At 38.5% G+C, this 22,053-nt stretch overlaps 1 protein-coding gene across 5 annotated transcripts in view; it reads right to left on the bottom strand.

Moving 5' to 3' along the window:
- Window positions 1–1,833: 1,833 nt before the first annotated feature.
- The window catches only part of IL1RL1 (interleukin 1 receptor like 1), a 43,256-nt gene continuing 23,036 nt past the window's right edge, over window positions 1,834–22,053 (bottom strand). The window contains exons 1-12 of one of the 5 annotated variants that reach the window (XM_040057051.2): window positions 21,853–21,969; window positions 18,922–19,028; window positions 17,998–18,068; window positions 15,582–15,783; window positions 15,144–15,312; window positions 14,901–15,063; window positions 12,016–12,084; window positions 10,031–10,163; window positions 9,781–9,938; window positions 6,744–6,887; window positions 4,644–4,802; window positions 1,834–2,799 (exon numbers count right to left, since the gene is read on the bottom strand). In XM_040057051.2, coding sequence (XP_039912985.1) covers window positions 2,453–2,799; window positions 4,644–4,802; window positions 6,744–6,887; window positions 9,781–9,938; window positions 10,031–10,163; window positions 12,016–12,084; window positions 14,901–15,063; window positions 15,144–15,312; window positions 15,582–15,783; window positions 17,998–18,064 — 1,611 coding nt within the window. In that variant the 5' untranslated portion in view covers window positions 18,065–18,068; window positions 18,922–19,028; window positions 21,853–21,969 and the 3' untranslated portion in view covers window positions 1,834–2,452. Of the gene's footprint in view, window positions 2,800–3,246; window positions 4,803–6,743; window positions 6,888–9,780; window positions 9,939–10,030; window positions 10,164–12,015; window positions 12,085–14,900; window positions 15,064–15,143; window positions 15,313–15,581; window positions 15,964–17,997; window positions 18,069–18,921; window positions 19,029–21,852; window positions 21,970–22,053 lie in introns of those variants that run through there. The other 4 variants (XM_040057052.2, XM_040057053.2, XM_040057050.2 and 1 more) reach the window with 4 other exon arrangements.

Below are 22,053 nucleotides of genomic sequence, written 5' to 3'. Positions count from 1 at the left end.
AGACTCACAGCTCCCCTGGGCAACCTGTGCCAGTGCTGGGTCACCCTCACCACAAAAAAAAGGCTTTCTGATGTTCAGAGGAAACCTCCTGTTTTCAAGTTTTCACCCACTGCCTCTGGTCCTGTCACTGGGCATAATTGAGATGAGCCTGACTGCCTCTTCTTTGTCCCCTCCCTTCAGATGAGGGACTTCACCAGGCTAAACAGTCCCAGCTCTTTCTGCTTCTCTTCATATGAAAGATGCTCCAACGCTTCCACCAACCTCGTGGCCCTTTGCTGTACTCACTCCAGAATGTCCACGTCTTTCTCCTACTGAGGAGCCCAGAGCTGAATGCAGGACTCCTGACGTGGCCTCAGTGCTGCTGATAACTTAATGATGCTGTAAAAGTATTCCACAGTTGTTTTTGTGCTTTGTCTCTAAAATTACAAATATGATAACATCTGTAGAAGGTATCCGTTTTAATGCATCTCTTATATTTCTTTATTAAACACTAAGGAATATCAAAAAACCTGTGACAACTGCAGCATTTTTTAGTCATTATTATAATCACGTACTCACCCTCTGGTACTGTAAGTGTTGTAGTGAGTTTGTTTTTCACCGTAACTACATGCCTGGCTAACAGAAGTCAGTGACACATCAGTATATTTCAGAGTAACTTGCATCATTGCTGAACCTGTGAGCTCCTTCATCGTACCTTCTGCTCATCGCTTTCCAGCTTCAAAAGTCATCCTAGACTTTTCATTTCCAAGATACTTGCTTATCATCCTTTCTTATTCATTGCAAGCCCAGGACTCAAACTGTACTAAAAACTTATCCTGTGATTATCTTGGAAGTGAATATTCTGTCTTTCTCAGTAGCTTATGTGAAAAATCTTTATACTTTATAGCAACAGGCTTTCTTTCTTTTACATATGCCTTAGAGTTAGCATGCTTTCTCTGGGAAGAAATGGTACTGTAGCACTGCATACAATCTAATGAGGTAATAACAAAATGCAATATTTGATGCTTTATAGTTGTGCTGAAATGAGCAATGAGTGACTGAACACTTGAAAATACAACTCATTAGTGAAAAACTGTCTAGTTTGCCATAGATCTTTTAACTGAATGCTGAAAAATATCTATACATATATTTTATGCACAGTTTTTCTACTCCAAATAGCTATCTATAAGTCTGAAGGTCCATATTCAATAAAAACTTACAGTAAAAGGAAAGAATGTGCCTGTTTGTAATCCTGGACTTAGTAACAATGAGTGTTCTGCATCTAATTTTCATTTTTAAAGTCCATTCTGTAGCAAGCCTAAAGTTGAAAACTAAGCCTTCTCTGAAAGTAAGAATTTCCTGGGTTTGAAAATCTAAGAAGATTAAAGTTTGCAGGGATACCTGTACTAGAATGCATCTTGTTCCTGTTCCCCTTAACTAGAAGGAGATTTAGCTCTGACCTTTGCATCTAAAATTATTTCCTGTCAGAAAGTATAACTACACATGAGGACAAAGCATGGAAAAAGGTGGATAATTCCTGTTATAAAAAAGCAGTCTATTTTTTCAGTAGCTTAAAGGAATCAGTGTATCAAAAAAAAAAAAAAAATCTAAATTTTAAAAATGATATTTCTATCTGGAGATAATAATTACAGTAAAAGCATGACTAATAGTATTTCCAAGGCTGCACCTGAAAGATTTTAAATTTCCCCTTTGTGTGAGATTCATTTTAATAGATATTAAAAAAAAATTTAAGTGCATGTAAAATTCCTTTTTATATATATATATATATATATCAGTGCATTTATTTCCTGTAACAATGCATATTATATTTATAATTACAGATATAGACATGTAGATATATAGATATATCAGTGCATTTATTTCCCTTAACACTGCTTTTATTTTTTTACTGCAGTATTCACATCAGTCTCAAAAGACCCTTTAGTAAGGCATCCAAGGAAGGAAAAAATAAAATGTCTTTTGGGTATCATTATTGAATCAAAAAGTAATAAGCGTCAGGGAAAAAACAAAAGCATGACATTATACTTTCTAGTTGCAAAATACACATTATACTTTCTAGTCAAACAATACAGTGTGCATTTATATTTTATCAACTGCATTAGAAAGATGAAGAAATCCTGCAAGTCATTCAGTTATTCACAATCATAACTTTCTGTTATATATACAGCTATGTATAGAAAGAGTATAGGTACATTTCGGCTTCTGCGACATGTAAAATTCTCCACACAATCTAGAATTATTTCTTTACAAAATTCTCATACCTATAAAATGTTCCCTCAGCTTCCTGGACCTCTCCCATCAATTTACCCCATCATAAGTCAACTGAAAGACTGAAAAAGTTCAAAAAACACAGCCAGATTTCCAGACTGCAGAGTCATGTACCTTCTGAAATGAAAAACAGCTATGGTCTTGTAGTCCATCCTGATAGTGCAGCACTGTTTTCCAGGACTGTTCACTTGGTGTTGGCCGAGTGTGAGGGCCAGCGTGTCAGTGGCATATGGTACCTCACCTGTTTCCAGAACTTAGAGTTGGGTGACTGTGGGTGCACTGTGTGCTCCTCTTTCCATTTGATGGTACCTTGCTGCTTAATAATAAACCTAAGAGATTCCTGAAGCTTCTCATAAGCCCCAATTGTCTCCATTTCCAGAAGGATCACCTTTGTGTCATTTTGAATGAGGGCATTGTATAAAGCAATGTGTTGATCATAAGCATCTTCTTTAGAATTAATCAGCTGGTGTGTTAGCAGGATGATCAACCGTCTGCTCTTCTGCATCCTCTTCTCAATTGCACTGGCGGCATCTAGCAGTGTACAAGAAAATGATGAGACATTGATATTTCTTCTAAAATTTTTTGAGGTTGGAAACTCCATTTTCATTGCTTTGAAACCAGACATAATTTCGATCTCACTTCAGTCTGATACAGGTTGTTTATTTATTAGAAAAAGCTTTATACCTTAAACTCCTCAAAAAGACAAAAAAACAACAACCAGCCAAAGGGGATGGGGCAGGGGTAGAGTAAAGCAAAAAGCCCAAAACACAAAGCTTTCATTTCAAATGGGGGGTTTTTTTGGTTGAAATATTAATATTTTCACTGCTTTTAAGTATTGTCAGGAATTTCTAGTCCAGTGACTTAGGGTCAAGTTCAGTAGATCTGACTGTATTAAAATTGTGTTTGATCAACAGTCCCCATATAAAGAATTATGTTGTACCAAGTTTAATTCCTTAGAGATGATCTTGCAATACTTACCAATGAAAACTAGTCATTAGGAGACTTTTGGGTGACTTGCTTCTAGGAGACTTATTTCCAGGTTGGGCTAGAGTTAATTACAGTTAATTTTCCTGAGTTACCATGTGCTAATTTATACGCTGATCTGTGCATTGTGTTGGCCTTCACTCTTGTGGGGTAGATCCAGACTCTCAGGGCATCTGTGTGTCAGCACAACTGAAAGTGTTTGAATTTCCCACTGCCATGTTAGGGAGAGCTGATCAATGCTACTGTCACTGTGATGCTGGGCCAAAAGAAAGGAAATGGGAGCCCAGCTGAGGAAATTCAACCCTATTATTTAACAACCAGCTGATCTGCAGATGCATCAGCCAGCTCCATATGTACCCTCTCTTCCTGTGCTGGGGGCTGCCGGACCACTGCAAGTGGTGTAAGTTTGTGCCATTGACAGTTTTGTGAGCTTCTGTAGCTCCTTGTGCTGGATCTGGATATGGTCTGGTTCAACAATTTGTGCAGCTTTTCTTTACCTTTGTTTTTCCCAAGGCCAGGCAGCCCTTTCACAACTTTCCAGAAGAGAAGGACATCAAAGATCTGAGCCTCAACTCAGGGCAGATGAATGACACCTGGCCCAATGCAGATGATTTCAGAAATGTGAAACAGAAAATGCATCAGCTTAGGCTTCATTCCTGCTCACTGACAGAGAGAGATCCAGTCTACAGGAAGAACCAGAGCACAAGACAGACAAGTCAGCTCTGGAGGAGAGCAGATAGCACCTAGGTGACAGCAATCATACATGATAGTATGGAGGGTGTCTATATTGAATTTAGCACAGATTAATTAACAGAATTTCATCCTGAAAGACAAGAAAGCAAGAATAAAGCATACCAATTCTCTCCTGAACTAAGGCTAGGAATTGTGTGAAGGGAAAATAGATCATGTCAGTGAAAAGAAGTTGAACTTCTTGTGACTCTAACACCCTGATAAAAGGCTGAAAACTCCTGAGTGATAACAGCAAAGGTGTTTCCTCAGCTGAGTTTGTGGGTTTCTCCTCTTCCTCTTCCTGTGCATCTCTCCTCTCCAATGGTTTGGTTGTGGCTTTGCCCAGATAACGGCTCCGCAGAGTTAGACTTTCCAAAGAGCAAGTGTATGATTAAAAGAGTCGCACTCAGGGTTATGTTTCCTGTGCATCTCAAGATGATAAGAAGTCTGTGCTTCTTCCTTGTAGCTTGCTTTTCCTAGCACACTGAAAAGCACAGAGTGCCCTTGTGACGCCTGGCCTGAAAGAGCAGGCAGATGGCTGCTGACGGGATGAGCCTCGAGGTCAGGAAAAAAGTGACTTCCTATAAACCTAAAAGGACCTAGAATCACAATTTTCTCAAGCTTGACAAGGAATTCAGTGCATTATCAGATCTGAAACTTACCTTCCCCAGGATATATATCTCTCCCATAAATACACAATTTATATCCACATTTATTTTCTAGAATATCTGGCATGATCTGGTAAACAAAATATTCCACAAAATTAGCTTCACTGGTGTGGTTTTTGGGGTAGATAACGTATGCATCGTATATCTTCCCATCTATAAGGCAAAACAAGAGGAAGGAGTATTGTGTTAGCATGAATTAGAGCTGTCTATTGCAAAAAAGTAAGAGAGAAATAAAAATATCAGTCACTGAAATAGATCTAAGAAAAAATTCTGGCCAATCTGAATAATGTATATCATCTGGTGCATGTTTGGAAACTAAAGACTGTGCATATTTGGTGTTTTCCATGCTCAATTGTTTTGTCTTGTGTGTTTGTATCGTTGGAGAGCCTGGCCTTTGTATTGTGAAAGCTGTAATTCAAAGTATATGTAGTAAGATTTCAACTGATCGATGCATATTGCATGATATAACAAGGAAGCTCAGCATTTGTTATTTCAGTGATACAATTTGTTATTAACAGGCTTTGTCTCTCAGCACAAGATATTCCATTTAAATTTTTTCATCTTGAAGATTTTATTCATCATTCCCACAACATATCATACTCCTGAGTGAAAATCCCATCTCTTAGGAAACAGTCTTACAATCAGAACCAAGTACAAAGTCAAGTATTTATTTAATTCTTTGCTTCATGTCTCTAAATTAAGTTTTCTATTACAGCATTTTTATTCTAATCCCAAAGGTTTCTTTCTTTCTGGTGGAAATGACCATATCCTTTCTTTTGTTGCTGAGGTTCATGCTCAAACCATTCCAACAATAGTTCCTGTGAGGAGCAGCGGAGAGAGCTGGGGTTACCTAGTCTGGAGAAGAAAAGGCTCATGTTTGACCCTACTGCTCTCCATAATGACCCAAAAGGAGGTTGTAGCCAGGTCGGGGTCAGCCTCTTCTCCCAGGCAACCAGTGACATGACAAGAGGACGCAGTGCTAGACTGGTAGGTTTAGGTTGGACACTAGGAAGAATTTCTTTGTAGAAAAGATGATTAGGCATTGGAATGGGCTGCCCAGGGTAGTGTTGGAGTCACCATCCCTGGAGGTGTTGAGGAAAGGCTGGACTATGGCACTGAATGCCATAGTCTAGCTGACATGGTGGTGTTTGCTCATAGCCTGGACTCGATGATTGCAGAGGTCCTCATCAATTCTGTGAATCTCTGATTTTGTGATGATAATGAAATGTCCATTACCAGAATCTGATTAATTTCATTATAAGATATACTTACATGGAAACTGTCCTAAAAAAGCATACTCCTTTCCTCTTAAATGAGAAGATAAGTAACTAGATCAGCTGTAGAGCTCTATCAAGAGTCACCTTCAGATTGAAAAATTGTCCATTTAGCTGGATTTGGTCTCTTAAAAACATGTACCTCATCACGTCATTAGCCACCGCCTGCTCTTCAGCTGCGCCCTGCAGAGGGGTTCGGGTCTCATTTAAGCCCCAAGGCAGCCCCGATAGCACCAACTGGTTAGACAGCTGGACCCAGCCACAGATCTCCAAGTTTCATGTCTAAGACAGAAACTTGCATGTGTGCACTTTCATTTCATACAATTAAGTGCAGATGTCTGAATCTTGAGCTGAAAGCAACCAATAAAGTTAGATGGGATGTATTCCTCCAGATATGTCCTCCACATTGATATCGGTATCTTTAGTTTTGGCCTACAAATCTGTGTTGCTCTAACATATGCTTTTAACACGTTGCCCATCAGGTTTGTTCCTTTGCATTAGAGAGCACATAACAAGTACAGTTAATAGCACTGTAAATCAGATTTTCAACATCATTCAGTATTTTATGGCAAATACTTTCATTAAAAATCTACAAAACCAGGACTGAATCTCTCTTTTATGTAATTCAGTGCTACAAAACCAAGGAAACAAGGGAATGTAAAGCACTTGGAGAGCTCTGTATGAATTTTTTTTACTAAAGGTGTAAGAAAGAGAAAAATCAGGCTCAGGTGTCATGAGTTAGCAACTATGAAATAAATTACTTTTTCTATGATTTGTCTTTTTTTTCTTTTTTTAACTTACTTTCTCAAATCTTACTTACCATCCTTGTCTGAGTAGGGCTGGAATATTTCCCGATAGAACAGGACGATATCAACTTGGAAAGACTGGTAAAGGATAACTGAGATTGCTATTGCACCTAGCAGAACTAGAGATCCTGTGATCAGGAGGGCTTTAGGAAGAACCTCTGCAAAGTAGAGGAATATATTGTTAGCCACACTGTGTGCTTTAGCCTCATATCCTTACTTCTCTTACAGCTTTCAGGAGCTCAAAACAGAGATGACAAAGCTTTTTCATTCCCCAGCTGGCAGAGCCAACACAAAGACCCCTGAACTAGAAGCATATGATGCAGTATATAATTAATAGTCACTTTGTTGAATCCAGACCTATTTATGCTAAAACCCACAATGATGTTTAAGTCTTTTGTGACTTTTAAAAACTGGTAATAACACAACTGTTTTGTGAGACATCTAAGCCTACGCATGAAAATCCACAACAGGACAAGCAGAGGCTTCTGGCATGATTGCACAAATAGGGTAAAATGTGCAAGTAATGAAATCTGCAAGATAAGAGCTAAGATAGCACTAGACAAGCAGGAAAACAAAACATGTCCCGGTCACAAAAATAAAATGAACTTTGCTAAAGTCAGATGATGTTCTCTCTTGCCTTTTCCTTTCAAGAAAATCAAGGAGCATGTAATAGCAACGACGAGTCAGAAAAATTGGGATAGAAAGGAGCCACCCTCTTTAGTTCTGGTTTCCCTCATGAAAGAGCTCTAGAATCTGTCTGCCTTTACCTCAGAGATGAAGACTTATCAAGGATAGATTAAGTCTAGATATGTGGAAGACATTTTTTTACATTGAGGATGATAAAACACTGGACCAGACTGCCCAGAAAAATTGTGGATGCCCCATCCCTGGAAGTGTTCCCAGAATAGCTTGGATGGGGTGCTGAGAGATTTGGTCTAGTGGAGGGTGTGCCTGAGGAATTCTGAAAAGGTATATAAATGAAGAGTTTACAAATACATTTTCCTTTTCCTCTGGTAGGATGTGAGGTAAATTTAACAAGATTTTGACACGCTTCACATTTCTTTCTTTGGCATTTAAAAGGAAAAAGAAACGTTAGGCTCGTCACGAAGCTTACCTCACCACAACTAGATCAAGAGGAAACACCTTCCAATAAGACTGGGCAAGAAAACAACCAGTTCCTCCTAAAGTAAGTTTGGCCATACTTTTAACCGTGTCACATGATACGTATAAAGGAACTTCATCTTTGTTGACCCCTTCAAGTTTTAGTATTTGATCCATTCTCCTGGTCAACACACACACTCACACAAAGTCAGGAAACCCCTTTCACTACCCAGAGGGGCTGACCCAAGCATCAGAGGGTAATGTTGTTTCTTACTGATGCATTTGCTGACAGTGTGCTCATCAAAACATTACGATTACTGGTGTATTGCATTAAGTCTCTACAAACATCTAGAGAAGAAACAGGTTCTGACATCAACTTTTGCACTTATGATCCTGAAAAAACCTTTTTATATTTGGGTGTGCACTGATTAGACCAAGGCTGGAAAAGAAGCAATGTGCCCATGCAGTTTGTAATGTGTCAGACAAGAACTCCACAGAGGTGTCGTCCTGGATGAACAGGTTCAGTTCCCAGGAATGCTGGCTTAGCCTCTCATTTCTTTGGAGTAAACTAATGAATGTTCACTAATTTAATTCACTCGCGAACATTCAACACAACTGGGGGCAAGTGTCACAAGCCCCTGAATAAGGCTGAATAGATCCTGTTGTTCCGTTTGACTTCGCTGCATCATTTAGCAGCTGAGTTCATGAGTAAGCCATCATCTATTTATATTCAAGAGCAATGGGAATAGAGGACTATCACAAGGACTAATATCGGAAAGGCCAGAGAAAACATGTCAGAAAGTAACTTTTGAAGGAGTTCCAGACAAACTCCAGAAGAGCAGCAGTTTTTTCTATCTTCTCTGGCTTCTAAGGTGGATGCACTTCCAGACAGTGAAGGCAGAGATCTGGGTCTAGAGTTCCTATCCACATCAAGTCTACAAAATATGAGCCAAAAGCTTAGCTTTAGCTTTAAACATCTTTGAGGCAGAACAGAGCTGATGCTTTGGGCTGAACTTTATCTCTGGTTTGAATGACTGTGTAAAGAAAACATGAACAGGATAGTAGCTACCAGACACAAGTTGTGCTGTGGAAAAAACTAAGGAGAAATCACATATTTGGATTTTTTTTCCCCCTATTAAATACAAGTACACAAACCAAACACAAAAAAAGAAGGAGTGTGCACTTCTTTCTTGCACATTTACAAGATGAGAGGCACAAGCAAATCCCAGCCTTTTTATTATTCTGAGAAACAAGTGGCATTGTTTTAGCATAAATATTGCTGAGCTGTGTGGGGACTGAGTGAAGAAAACTAAAGGAGAGCACAGCCACTTCTGGACATAGCATTGCTGACACCAACAGCGCTGAGGAGCAGAAGCAGTCAGGTTGTCAACAGCAGCAACAAAGACAAGGGCACAGATCTCAATACAAAAAAAGCAGCAGTGAAAGCAGGGTCACAGTCAAGAGCTTTCATGAACATTTACTGAAGACCTATGAATAAAAAATAAAATAACAGAAATTATCTATAACAGAAGTTAGATTCAATTATTCATGGGATGGATATAGAATATGCTATATGCTCTCCTTCATCTAGTCTGTAATATGGGGCCAACAAGGGACTTGTATTGAAAAACCAGTGAGCAGAAACTGTTTGACTCAGTTTCCTTCCCTCTCATTGCAAGCACACTCAGGTACTTCAGTGCAGAGCTGGTGCGCTTCCAGCTTCCTGAGTGATGCTGCACTCAAACTCCCCTATCCAACTAAAACATCCTCCCCAAACCCAAGGACACAGCCACAAGAATTTTCCAACAGGCTTGAACATGTAGGGAAGAAGCAAGATGGTTTTGCTTCTTATTAACTGAAACTTTTTTACTACCTGAAACAAATAATAAATTAAACAACATATTGCAAACTCAGTGCAAAATATGAAGAATCAAAATGAAAAAATCTTACCCTCAGATTGCACTTTCAGTTGTAATGTCACCGTCACTCTTGTGTTGTGCATTGTGTTCAATGCTATACACGTGAAATTTGACTGTAGATCCTCCTTTTTTACTTCAGTAATATTCAAAGAGGTCTCTTCATAGTATACTTGCTCATGTCCATCAAAACTAATAGAAAGAGAAAGAGCTGGTGCCATTGGTTTCAATGGCTAGGCACAGTTTGCATAGAAGAAAGATTATTCTGTGTTATATGTACTTACAAATGAGTTTCTTCACGAAATCTTGATAAAACAAGGTTTTTCACTGGGAGGTTATCCACATCCCATCTGACAGCAGCCACTGGCTGTTTCTTAATCCCCAGGCGGGCCCGACATTTCAGAGACAAAGCAGCACCTAATCAAGATACAGAGAGAAAAACATTCCATGATGAAAAACATCATTTCTTTTTCCTCATAACATCACTTTCTACAAATCTTCATACAACTTGTGAGTTTTGTCATAACAATTTTGACATATTTTTCTGAACTACTGCTGAAAAAAATCGTACATAGAAGAGACAAAAAGAAATAGTAAAATTAATTTTTCAACAAATGAGCTAATAACACTCCAAGAGTTACAAAAGGAATTATTTATATTTATCGTGATGAAGGCAATATACCCTTTACTCGTGATGCTTGACACATGTAATCAGCTAGTGAGGAACGTAGAAAAGATATGGTGGTTGACACACAAATGTACACAGAAATAACCTTATTAAATTTCAGTATATACTATTTTGCATAATAATTGTGTGCAGGATTATCTTGGATTTTATTCAAGCTGAACAAAAGTAAAGTAAACTAGCCCAAGTAAAACTAAAACAGAAAATTACTTATTAAATATTTCCCATTAGGAAATACTTATTCCAAAGTAAGGGTCACCATTGCACCTAAATAAAATATAATTACAGCATGTTAAATTGTTTCCAAGCAGGTCTTAGATAAGATTATCAAATCTTATGGTTAGATCATGAATTGGTATTAGGGAGCATGGAGAAATCCCTCCATTTTTGCAAACAGGAGACAATAGAACCAGTACAGCAACTGGGTTTTAAATGTAAACTGAATTTGCTCTGTGTAAGCAGTGCCAGAGCGATAGGCAGAGCCCACAGAGCACTAGGCACTGACCACCTTACTAGAGAAAGCTTGTCCTTGAGCAGAGGCCACCTAATTTCTGAGCAACAGAAAAACTGGGGGAAGGAGGAAAAAAAGAATGGGAATCTGAGTCAACTGACAAGTCTCTGAGCCCCAGCGCATGGCACGGAGGGCTGTGGACCCCTGCAGGGTCTGCTACCAGAGCAGTCTTGCTGTAGGACCCAAAAAGGAGTGGTAGTTACAATCCCTTCTCCCACTGGCCCAGCTTCACCCCACTTGCCCTGGGAGACAGGCATCCTGGATTACCTATTTAGATTTCAGATGGGTTTAGTCTCAGGCTGGAGAGCTCCACCCTTCTCCACTGACTACAGAAAAACTCCAGACAACTCTCCCTCTTACCAGAAACAACTTGTCCTGATGGTGCAAGTTACCCAGAATGAATCTGTATCCCTGAGAACATCTATAGCCTTGAACAGAAGGGAGCCAGGAGCAAGCTCTACATCATGGGCTATCCAGCCACTATGCCTAAATTCTCTGCTTGGTCCTGTTCTTCAGTCCTCCCAGTATCTTCCAAGCAGACTGGTCTGATCACTGCTAGCCGACATGGGCATGAGACAGACAGTGCTCCTCAGCCTCAGGGCCAGCAACCAGTTCCTTGCTCTCCTTTATTCCTCAACAGAAACGCAGGCACTGTCTCCACATGGGGAATGAAAATAGCAAGGAGTAGCTCTAGCCACAAGAATAGTCCATCCTTTCCTCTTAGAGGTACCATCAAGCAGCTTCAAAGGATTTTGCCATAGCCCTCTTCGAAGTGGATGGAAGCTGTCACCTTTTAGCTGAGATGTAATGATTGACTCTGTGAATAAACCTAGTCTATCCCAGTGAGAGTAGGAAAAGTTATTTAAATCTTCTTAAACTTCATTTAATGCCTAAATAACCCATCAGTTATGCCTAACTTTGCATCCCCGCAGCTGGAGGGAGTTAAATCTGGTAAATATTATGGCGCAAAACTGTGATGAAAAATTCCATCATTACATCTTCTTGAAGATACCTGTGTTTGCTAAACCAGTACAAAATTCAAAATTCAAAAACAAATTAAAGTTTTTACTCACCAAGCTCTGCTTCTACTACATCTTTATTCTTTGGAAATATGATTTGAGGTGGTAGAGGTGAGTATTTCACTTTAGAAATTAAAGAAGAAAAGAGAGCATGCATTAGCAAGTTGTGAAAATGCATTTCGTAAGATAAGGTTTGTAATCTGTACAATTAATATTTTATGATCACAAAACAGAATTGCAGAGTTGTGTTTCACATACCTGTTATGACCATCTGATTTTATTCCTACAACCAAATATTTGTGGGGAGTATGTACATGTTAATATTTTCACTGTTTTCTCCAGATCTCTTTAATTTTTACCTTTGTACATAGAAAGTAAGGGAAAAAAATAGGTTTTGAAGTATTGTTTTAGCTGCTGAGTGAGGGGAAAAAGCAAATGCTGTTATAGGTTTGTGTGTTTTCTCAACTGTTTGGGGTTTTTTGTAAGAGACATTTGAGAAATTGCTCATATCCATTATACAAAATAGCTAATATGTACTTTTATGCAGTATCTGAACTCCAAACATACACTTTCTAACCCTTTTCTCATTAAGCTTTTCCATCTCAAAGCACCTCTGTGAAACCCATATTTCCAAAAAAAATCTGTAGGAACCCATTTCAGTCCCTGCTTCCCAGACTGACTGGATATAAAATAGAAGTCAGGTGAGAGCCACTAACTTCCCAGCTATCAGACAATACTAAGTTCTTAGCTTCCAGCATCAGAGGCAGAAAGTCCTCTGGATCAGCCCAGATCAGCAAGCCAAGAGGAACATATATCATAATTCTCTAATAGTAACAAAAACAGAGCAGCTCCACTCATCAGCATACTAATCTTAAGGTCTGATAAAACTTCAAAGAAGTTGTTATTAAGTGCTTTGAATTTAGCAAAACCTGGAGCAGACATGCCAGATGCAGCCCAGATTTCACATGTTATCTTGCAATCTCTTCTTTCTGCAAGGATTTGAAAAGAAAGTTAGAGGAACTTCAAGATCTGCCTGGATGTAACATAGGCTTTTGTAAATTTGAATGCCTTTGGGCCAAATAAAACCCAGAATTTTTTTGTTGTAATCCAGGAATAACAGTATTCCAGAACAGTTTGAGAAGTTTTGATGGAAATTCATTCAAACAAAAATTGTCAGGCAGAGAAGCATCATGTAAAGCATGATCATGTAGAGCGACAGGTAGAAAAGGAGGAAAGGTACTGAACTAGGTCTCTGTTTGAACCTGTCTTTTGTCCAGCTCAGAATTATCAGACTGAACTCTGCTACTGAGATCTGGGCACAGCAACAAAAACTGCATCCAAGGCCCCCGTGCTCCAAGTCTGTGTTGTGCCCACGAGCTGTGTGCCTCCCCAGAGCAAAAATGCCTGATGTTCCGTCTGCAAATGGACATTACTTTTTTTTAAAAATCAACCAAACAACAAAATGAAACAGCAACAAAACATGAGCCAAGCCCAAGCCCTCCACCACCCACCAAGGAAAGGGCTTTCTGACTGACTATTTTTCTACTGATCTGATTGCAGAACTGAAGATGCATTTTGAAGTTTTGCAAGCTGATGCAATCTGAAACTGCAAGTTGCTGTGCACCCTTTCCTGACCACCATCCAGATACAAAGCCTCCCCGAAGAGACTGCATCCAAGAGGCAACCTAAACTCCACACACCTCAGTCATATTGGCTATATTCAAAATCACAAAGACATAGTAATCACTGATATCCATACATTTTCTATTTCTATATAGATCTTGCTCATTTTGTCCCATTCAAGACAAATTTAAATTTTTTTTCAGTCCGACTATCAAATAAATGTTAGATGGTTGGGATGAACCAAGAGGCATTAAGCTGTAGGCCATCAACACATGACTGATCGAGTGATCACCAGATAATCCTCACTTGTTGGAGTCCAGGGCATTCCTTTGGTTGCCCTGGAGGGTCAGGGACCTGGGCAGGGGGGTCTGGGACCCCAGCCCAGAGCTCAGAGAGACACTGGCTTTGATTTCTGTCCATGGGAAAAACTTCCTACACTGAGAGAAGGTTTACATGCCACAAGAATGTGAGAAATAGTAGTTTAGCTTATCACAGAATGAGAAAATAATAGTTTTAAGTTTCTAGCATTGAAGTGAATGGGGACAAGATGGAGAATCTGGGGCGTTGTCTCCTTCTCCTTCTCCTTCTTCTTCCCTCACTCCATTGCTGCATTGACGTGGCACAAAGTAGTTAGTGAGGATTGAGTCAAAGTAAAGATGACCTTTTTAGTAATAGTGATAGACAGTGGTAAGAAATAGTAAATAAGAAATACGTAGTAATTAGTATAAAAGATAAGGACAGCCCAGCTCGGGGGGAGACGTGAGGAATCCATGCAGCTGCAAACATCTTGTCGGACTCCGAGAAAATTGTAAGATAAGAAACAATAAACGAAGTATGCAACCTTGAGAAATCTAAACCTGAGAACTCCGTCTCTTCCTTCGGCTCGGCTCGGAGCTGTGCAGGGGAGCAAAGGACCCTGAAACCACCTCAATGTTGGGGTAAGCCCCCGACACTCACTAGCCACAAATTCTGCTGCCCTCAAAAAATAGAAAGCAGAGCATTGTGGCATCCCACTGAGGAGATCCTTCATTTCAGAAAAGTGCTACCAGAGAACTCCACTAACAATAGCACCTAACCAGAGTCATCAGAATCTTTTAAACAAAAACCTGAATGGGACCAGGTCTGACTTTACCCCATCTTGTTCTATGTGGATGGCCATCCACAAAATTCATCTAATACAGCTGATCTAAATCTTAAATAAGATGATAAAACAAACCAACCAAAATTCTTTTTCTTTTTAATGTACAAAATAAGTTTCCTTTGCACTAAGTTGACATTAGTCTTTATCTTAGCAAGCTGCAGAATTACTGTCTTACCCTCACTTATGAAAATTCTTGTTGCTGATACATTAAACACATTTCCTTTATGGGTATAAATAAATTGACATGTATAATAACCATCATCCTCCCTTCCTGGATTCTCAATATAAATATATTTTTCTTTCTTGAAGTATCTCTGTCCTTGAAGAGGTTTGCAGTCCTGGAAAAGAAAAATGTATTTGGTTACAAAGAGCTTTTCAGTATTCCGACTTACACTGGCACTATCAGGGTTTTATTTACCTTATACCACTGAACAATAGTAGCATCCTTATAGTTATCAATGGTAGGACAAGCAATTTTTCCTCTTCCAGTCTCATTTGGGTAATGAATCCGACTTGGGAAACATTCTCCTGGCTTGTATGAATGAACTTGCACGCTCATGTTGTGTGACTTTGTGCGATTACTTGAGCTTTAAAAATGGAATAAGGTATGTCAGTGATTGCATTTTTATATGGAATATATTCATGTTTATAACAAAGGTGTGTCATTCTATAAACATGGATGATTACTGTATTTCAGTCACAGCTTGATTTTAATAATCTGTCATAAAAATAGTAGTTGCAGGGTAAAAACTTATGAAAAAAGTAATTATTTCCACAAATTATAATTAGAAGGATATATTATCAAAATATATATTCTTGCCAGTCTTACACCTTCCACTTTCAATGTGGCACTTACAAATGTGTTACACAAGTGTAGTTTCCAGAATCCTCTCTAGAAGTTGGCAGAAACCAAAGAAATCGTTCTATGGAAAATACTCGTGATCCCTCCTCTTCTGCAGGAATCATTTCATGAGTATCCATGCGATACCAGGTGATTTTCACAGATGGACTCCATTTGGGACATTTTATCACTAAAGCCTCACCTTCCATATGATCAACTGCAAATGAGCAAAAGTTTAAAATCTCACATAAATTAAACCTTTGTCCACTGAGACAGAGAACTTGGCATTCCTGGATCCGTAGGCCAGTCATCTCCCTCTACCTTCCCGCATCTTTCAGAGATGATACATAGCAAGCTTATTTTCACTAGACTGTTTTTCAATAAAAATTTTGTTTACCTTGAATTATGGAGCCATTTGTTTACAAAAGTGGTAACATGGGGGGGGGGGGGGGGGGGGGGTGGGCAGCAGATGGATGGACACAAATAAACAAACAAACAAATCCCTAGATTCTAAGCAGACACACAGTAAAAAACAAGAGGACTTAATTCAAAAAAGTAGTGATTTCTTACATTGAGCTTATTATATAAATCTTTGTCCAAAATGGTTTTTTTTTTATTCAAAACACAATCTAAAACACAAAGAAAAATATTTGCTTTAATGTAGTTATCTTTCCTTACTTCAGTATAATGAATATTCATTTATGCAATAGATTAGTGGTTTTTTCTGCCTTTTTAATACGGAGAAATGAAATTGATTTCTTTTTCCTGGAAGAAAAAAAATCACAGAAGAAGGAAGTCTGTAGAATAGATCCTTAGGAAAACTAAAATAAAATAAAACTACAAAAAAACAGCTTCTCTCTGGAGTTCATGAAAAAGGGATAGGAAAAAATGAAAGCAATGTGATAATGTGAGAGGAAGAACCTGACGAGAAGGTGGGAATGTGAAAAGATACCAGAAATAATTGAGACAAATAAGAAGCTTAGAAAAATAAACTGCATGTGGTCACACATTAGAAAATTTAGGAGTAAGACACTACTTTTTTTTTTTTTTTAACTTAATATACTTCTACTTTTGAATACTGAAAATGTTCCAGAGAAACTAGAATCAAGCAATTTTGACAAATACTTAAGTGATCAGGTACCTGAACAGAGTACTGTACTGAAAACAAACATTAATTGGAAAGTTAAACTGCATTCTGATAACAGAAAGATGGGAATATGAGCAAGGATGTTGACAGGACAAAGATTGAGATTGGCAAAGGAACTGCAGTAGATAAGGTAGCATGAAAATGAGAGTAGACAAACAAACAGCTAACCAAAACAGTGTTTATCAAAAATGACATTTTGCAGCGATGGCTTTAGACATGTATGTGCACAAATCAGGAGGTGAGAGTCTCTGCATGATGAACACTTCTGCTCTGGTTCTTTCTAAAGAAGTGGTCCATCTCCAGTGATATTGTCATCTCTCTTGTTAATTTGGGGCTCATAAATTAACCAGGTATGAGTAACCCCAACCCCATCATTTTAACAGGTTTCCCATTCACAAGCCTTGCAAAGACACTGGGATGTATCAAGGGGGTCAGGAAAGGCAGCATTGCCCTGCCAAAGGTGGAACACATTGGAAATACAGATTTCTTTGAGGAAAAATTGTGTGAGAGGGAAGACATTGAAAAAGGAAGGCCTCATCTAAACTCGATGACATCTCTGAAAATCATTTTTGCAAATTCTTCAACAGAATTTGGCACCTTGATAAATCTAATTTGCTTGAATCTTAGCATTCTCATTGCAAAATTGACAATATAGAGAAATATTTAGATATCATATCTTACAGAATTTTTCAGACAAATGGGCATCTCAGCTAGAGAATAGAAGTACATGAGTGCTGTGCAACACTGTGCCACTGGTCAGCATTATATAGCTGAGTCAGGAGAGCTGGCCCATCAGAAATAGTTTACTGTCCTGGACATCTCCCCAGTACAGGGAAACATTATTGTCACATTGCATTTTCCAATTAACAGCCCCAAATTCAGGACATTAAAGAGAATTTCTATGAAGGACAGCACCCATTTACACCCATGATTCAGCAGGGTGCAAATGCATATGCACTGCTCAGTGCAATTAAAGCATGCTCTTGGAGTTTGTGCCCAGCTGGGACCTGGAGCACCAGCTACTCTCAGATTCTTTCAAGAAGACCTTTTCTTTCTGTTTGCAAGAGGTGCCAAGTGGCAGTTGAACCTAGACTTGCGGTCATACAAATGGACGGTGTTTGGTGTGTTTTAAAATATATCAAAATCTAGATTTTAAGTTGTTATTTCTGGCTTGAGGTGAAGGCACTAACATTAGGCTTAAAAATAAAACCACCAATCTGGAAACCGCCTACGCATTTCTACAGAACAAACCTTATCAGAAAGTATTTTTAAAATGTGACTTACATATTTCAGATGCCATGGAAACCAAGAGGAAGGTAGATAGGAGGACCAAATCTATGTGCCCCATCATATTTCTAAAGAAGAAAAACATTGATATCTTAGAATATACTCTGACTGCATTAGTAACACTGTCTTGATGTACATCAGAAAATTGAACAGAAAATCATATCACACAGTGATAAACTGCTTCGTGTGAGCTTCTCTGTACAGTGTGTGTGTGTGTGTGTGTGCGTGTACATAGCGGCAGTTTTGCAGCTTTAAGGTGACATTATTTGTTCTGTCATCATTGAAACTACAGTTATGACTTAGTTTAGTGTGAGTCAGGGAATTACTTTGTCATGGTCGTCCTCGGGCAGAAGCCTCTTTTAACTTGCTTACTTTTTTTTTAAAGGAAGATAAATGTACATTGGCATTCTCTTCACAGACAACTGCAGAGAAACTGGACCTCAGCTTAGAAAAGGACAGATTCTGGGTTTGAAAATGTACACCCTGGTTTTGAATTAAGGTTACATCCAATCAATTGGTTAGGTGCACTACTTGTCTTTTTATGAAAGGGGACTTACCTTCAGTGAGAGCTTCTCTTGGTAAGTGTTTAGCAGTAAGATCAAAACCAGGTGAGTATCATAAACAGCACTAAGGTGAAGGGGAACTGAAGAAATGGACTGGAAAGGTAGGTAAAGGAGCATAATACTGTATTTAGCTAACAGCAGCAGGGCAGATCCTGCTCTCACTGATGTTTTCATTTGTGTCTCACTGATAGGTAATTCACGACTCAAGGTGTTGCTCAAGAACTCTCAAGCAAGTCACTTTATTTAAGAAACCTGAGCATTGGATCATGGGCATTAAATTGACCGAATCCAGGAATATCTCAAGAGACAGCATGCATGCAATCCAGCTATACTACGTAGCTGTAAGCATTCTACTTACCATCAAAAAGCCTTGAATGCAGTTCTTCACTGCAGATCAAGAGCAGTGGGTTCTATTGCAATGTATGAATAAGGAGCAGTCACAGGGTCCTACAGACAGTAGACAAGCTGTTTTCAAGAGAAATCAAGTTAGAAAGGAAATACAATTTATCTTGCAGATAGTGAACACAAGGGGAGTAGTGAAAAACAGTCAAGAGATGTAAGTACTGTCGTCAAACTTACTGCAAGGAATTTTTTTTTCAGTGCCAAAAACTTCCAGACTAAATAAACATTGACAAGTCTTATCAAGTCCTATGTTTTTGCCAAGTCTGAAATTCAGAACAAACTAAGTTTTGAGTTTTCAGAAATATCATCAGCTTTGTATTGATATGGGAAGTTTCTTCTTTTAGAAGATTCAATAATATCCAGAGGATTATTCCTAAACTCCAAAGAATCAATAACAAAACTTAGTGTTTGAAAAGTGTGAGAATTTCACTGTAGGTATTGTGCAGGGATATTCACAAACCACAGGAAAGATGAGGTTTAGACCAAAAAAAAGCAGCATCTCAGCATTAATGTCATAGCAAAGCCAATGCCATGCCTTTTATAGGAAGTGAGTGACCAGTCAGGAGAGACATGATGTGTGAAGATCTACTTGCTTTCATTATTGCTGGAGAAAATCACCTCATACAAGTGCAAATGTATCGACTTTCTTAATTTTAAGGAAACTTTAGGCCAGTAGAATAGATTTTTCAAGGGTACTTTTCAACAATAACATCAAGAGTTTTGCCCTGGAAGGAATGAACAAGGTGGCCATACCCGGGACCAGACAGACCCTTAGGAGAAAAAGATATGCCACAAATCAACAAAATGAAATTCACAGCACCAGCACAGCAAAGCATTCATCTTTGTTCATCATTTAGAGCATGAGGCTTGTTTCTAAAAGTTATTTCTAACACTAGCAGGGAGCAAAAATATCTGGAATATTCCTTCTCTACTGGGAGCTTTTTCCACCAAATGTTTGGTTTTGTTCCAACAACTTATTTGTCCCCAACAAGATATGCCAGCAGTTATATTAACTGCCCTTCTATTTTTTAGAGCTATTTTGTTTAAGTGAGTGATATCCCAACAAGATGACAAAACCTAAGCTGATTGATTTTTAAAGAAAAATCATTTCAGAGACTAAGTTTGGAGTCTTTCTGAAATGTTGGGGGGGGGGGGGGGGGGGGGGGGGGTGTTTTTTGGGGTTTTTTTCTCATTTGATATTTTATTTTTAAGTGTTTATTAGGAATTTAGCCACAAGTAATACCACTGATGGAGACAATGGCAAGACCCTTCTTGCCAGTACTATTGCAGCCCTAGGAAAGAAAGGCTGGTGATTACCAGAAAGTTGCAAGGAGATGTGCTTTTGAGATACAGATTTGTCCAGGAAGGGAGACAGTCAATTACTTGCTCTCACCAACTTTTCTAACAAGTGCCAGAATGATTCAGGAGTAAAAAATTCAGAATTTCCTATCTTCATATTTGCCAGTTGTTGCAATTTACCTTCTGTTTACTGAAAAAAAAGTGTCTTTGAGAGACCTTACACATACTGGGCTACCAGCCTGCACTAAAAGAATGCAAAATATTTGAGCTGAGATGCTCCCCACCAAATTTGATGGTTGCTTTATTGGCTTTCCCTCCATTTTTAAGTTGCTGTGTACCAGCAGCCATTCAAGTAGGGTTTGGGAGTTGTGTGCATGAAAATGTACAATACAGAGTGCTCTAACAAAAGAGGAATGTTCCCTGAAAATTCAAAGAGCTCATGCAATTAAAAAAGCAATGTGATTCCTTTTACATTTTCCAAAGTCAGCAGTAAACACCAAATTGCCTCAATATGAACTGAAACAGAGGTTCCAGGTCTAGACAGAAAACACGGGAGAAAAGCTGGTTCTACAGTGCCTTACAGCTTCTTCCTATAGTTTAGAATGACTGCATGGTATGAGTGTAAGCCTAAGCTCTGTAAACAAAAAATTCACTGTGGTGCTGAAAAACCACTAGATTCAAAATTTGGGATAACTACCTGAGTCAAAACCTAGTTCCTAGCGATCCACTTCTAAAGGAAGGTGAGAGAGGGGGGAACCCACTGTGTACATTGCAGAAGCAGTGGTCTCTGGCACTTAATTCATTGCTTCTCTGAAGGCAACTGTGTTAGTAACATATTTCTGATTTTCTTTCCAAAATTCTATTTTCAAAAAACATGTTTATAATACTGTTTATATAAGTGACAAACCTTACCTTGCATACAAAAAAAAAAAAAACAACCTGGAAAAAGTATTGCAATTTCTATTCAAAAAAATGTAACGGATTTTACAATGTAAACATACCATGAAAAGAGCAGTTTTGTGGGATCGTTTTCACTGATACATACAACCCATACACTTTTTTGAAGTGATTTTCATTCTTCTATCAAACCAGAAAATCCATTCTGACTGAAAACATCCTATTAAAATTGCAACAGTAAAACTGAACTTTTTCCAGAACTAGCATTCACAGGGGTTAGCAATTACACTAGTCACCGGTGTAGGTGTAAAATTTAGGAATTTCAGTAAGAAAGCATGGAATTTCTAGAATTGATATACACATTATTCTTGAAAAATATTTTTAAACAAAAGAATATATAAATATGTTAACTCTGAAAAATCAATTGCAGAGTAAAGATTTTCTGTGTCTTTGACTAATTAGTAAAAATATATGCCTGGAAACTGACAGCAAAATCCATTTCTAAATACACTTCACTACAAGGTAAAGTTTTATGTTAGTTCCAGCACTATTTGCCTACTATGGAAGCATACCCACTATTTTAATCTAATATTTCTCAAGATAAAGAAGTACATAAGTAAACTGAAATAAACTTTCTTATCAAATGCTTCTATTATTTCTGGTTAAATGACAATATAAAAATTTAACCTACCATTTGAAAAATACAGAAAGCAGAGAAGTGGCTTGTTCTCTCTGGATGGGTTTTTTGCAGAGATTTCTCTGCTTAGCTTGTACCAGATATTATTGTGAGCTCTTTTTATCTGGCTTGGGCAGCTCAAATCTGTAGCAGCAAGACACACAGCCTCATTCTGAGACACCTCCCACTGAATAGAGCAGAACATGCAAATTATTG

Source organism: Hirundo rustica, chromosome 2 (assembly GCF_015227805.2).
Source record: "Hirundo rustica isolate bHirRus1 chromosome 2, bHirRus1.pri.v3, whole genome shotgun sequence".
Classification (NCBI taxonomy): Eukaryota; Metazoa; Chordata; class Aves; order Passeriformes; family Hirundinidae; genus Hirundo; species Hirundo rustica.
The sequence above is the reverse complement of the archived record's forward strand: the minus strand, read 5'-3'. Positions and strand labels throughout refer to the sequence as shown.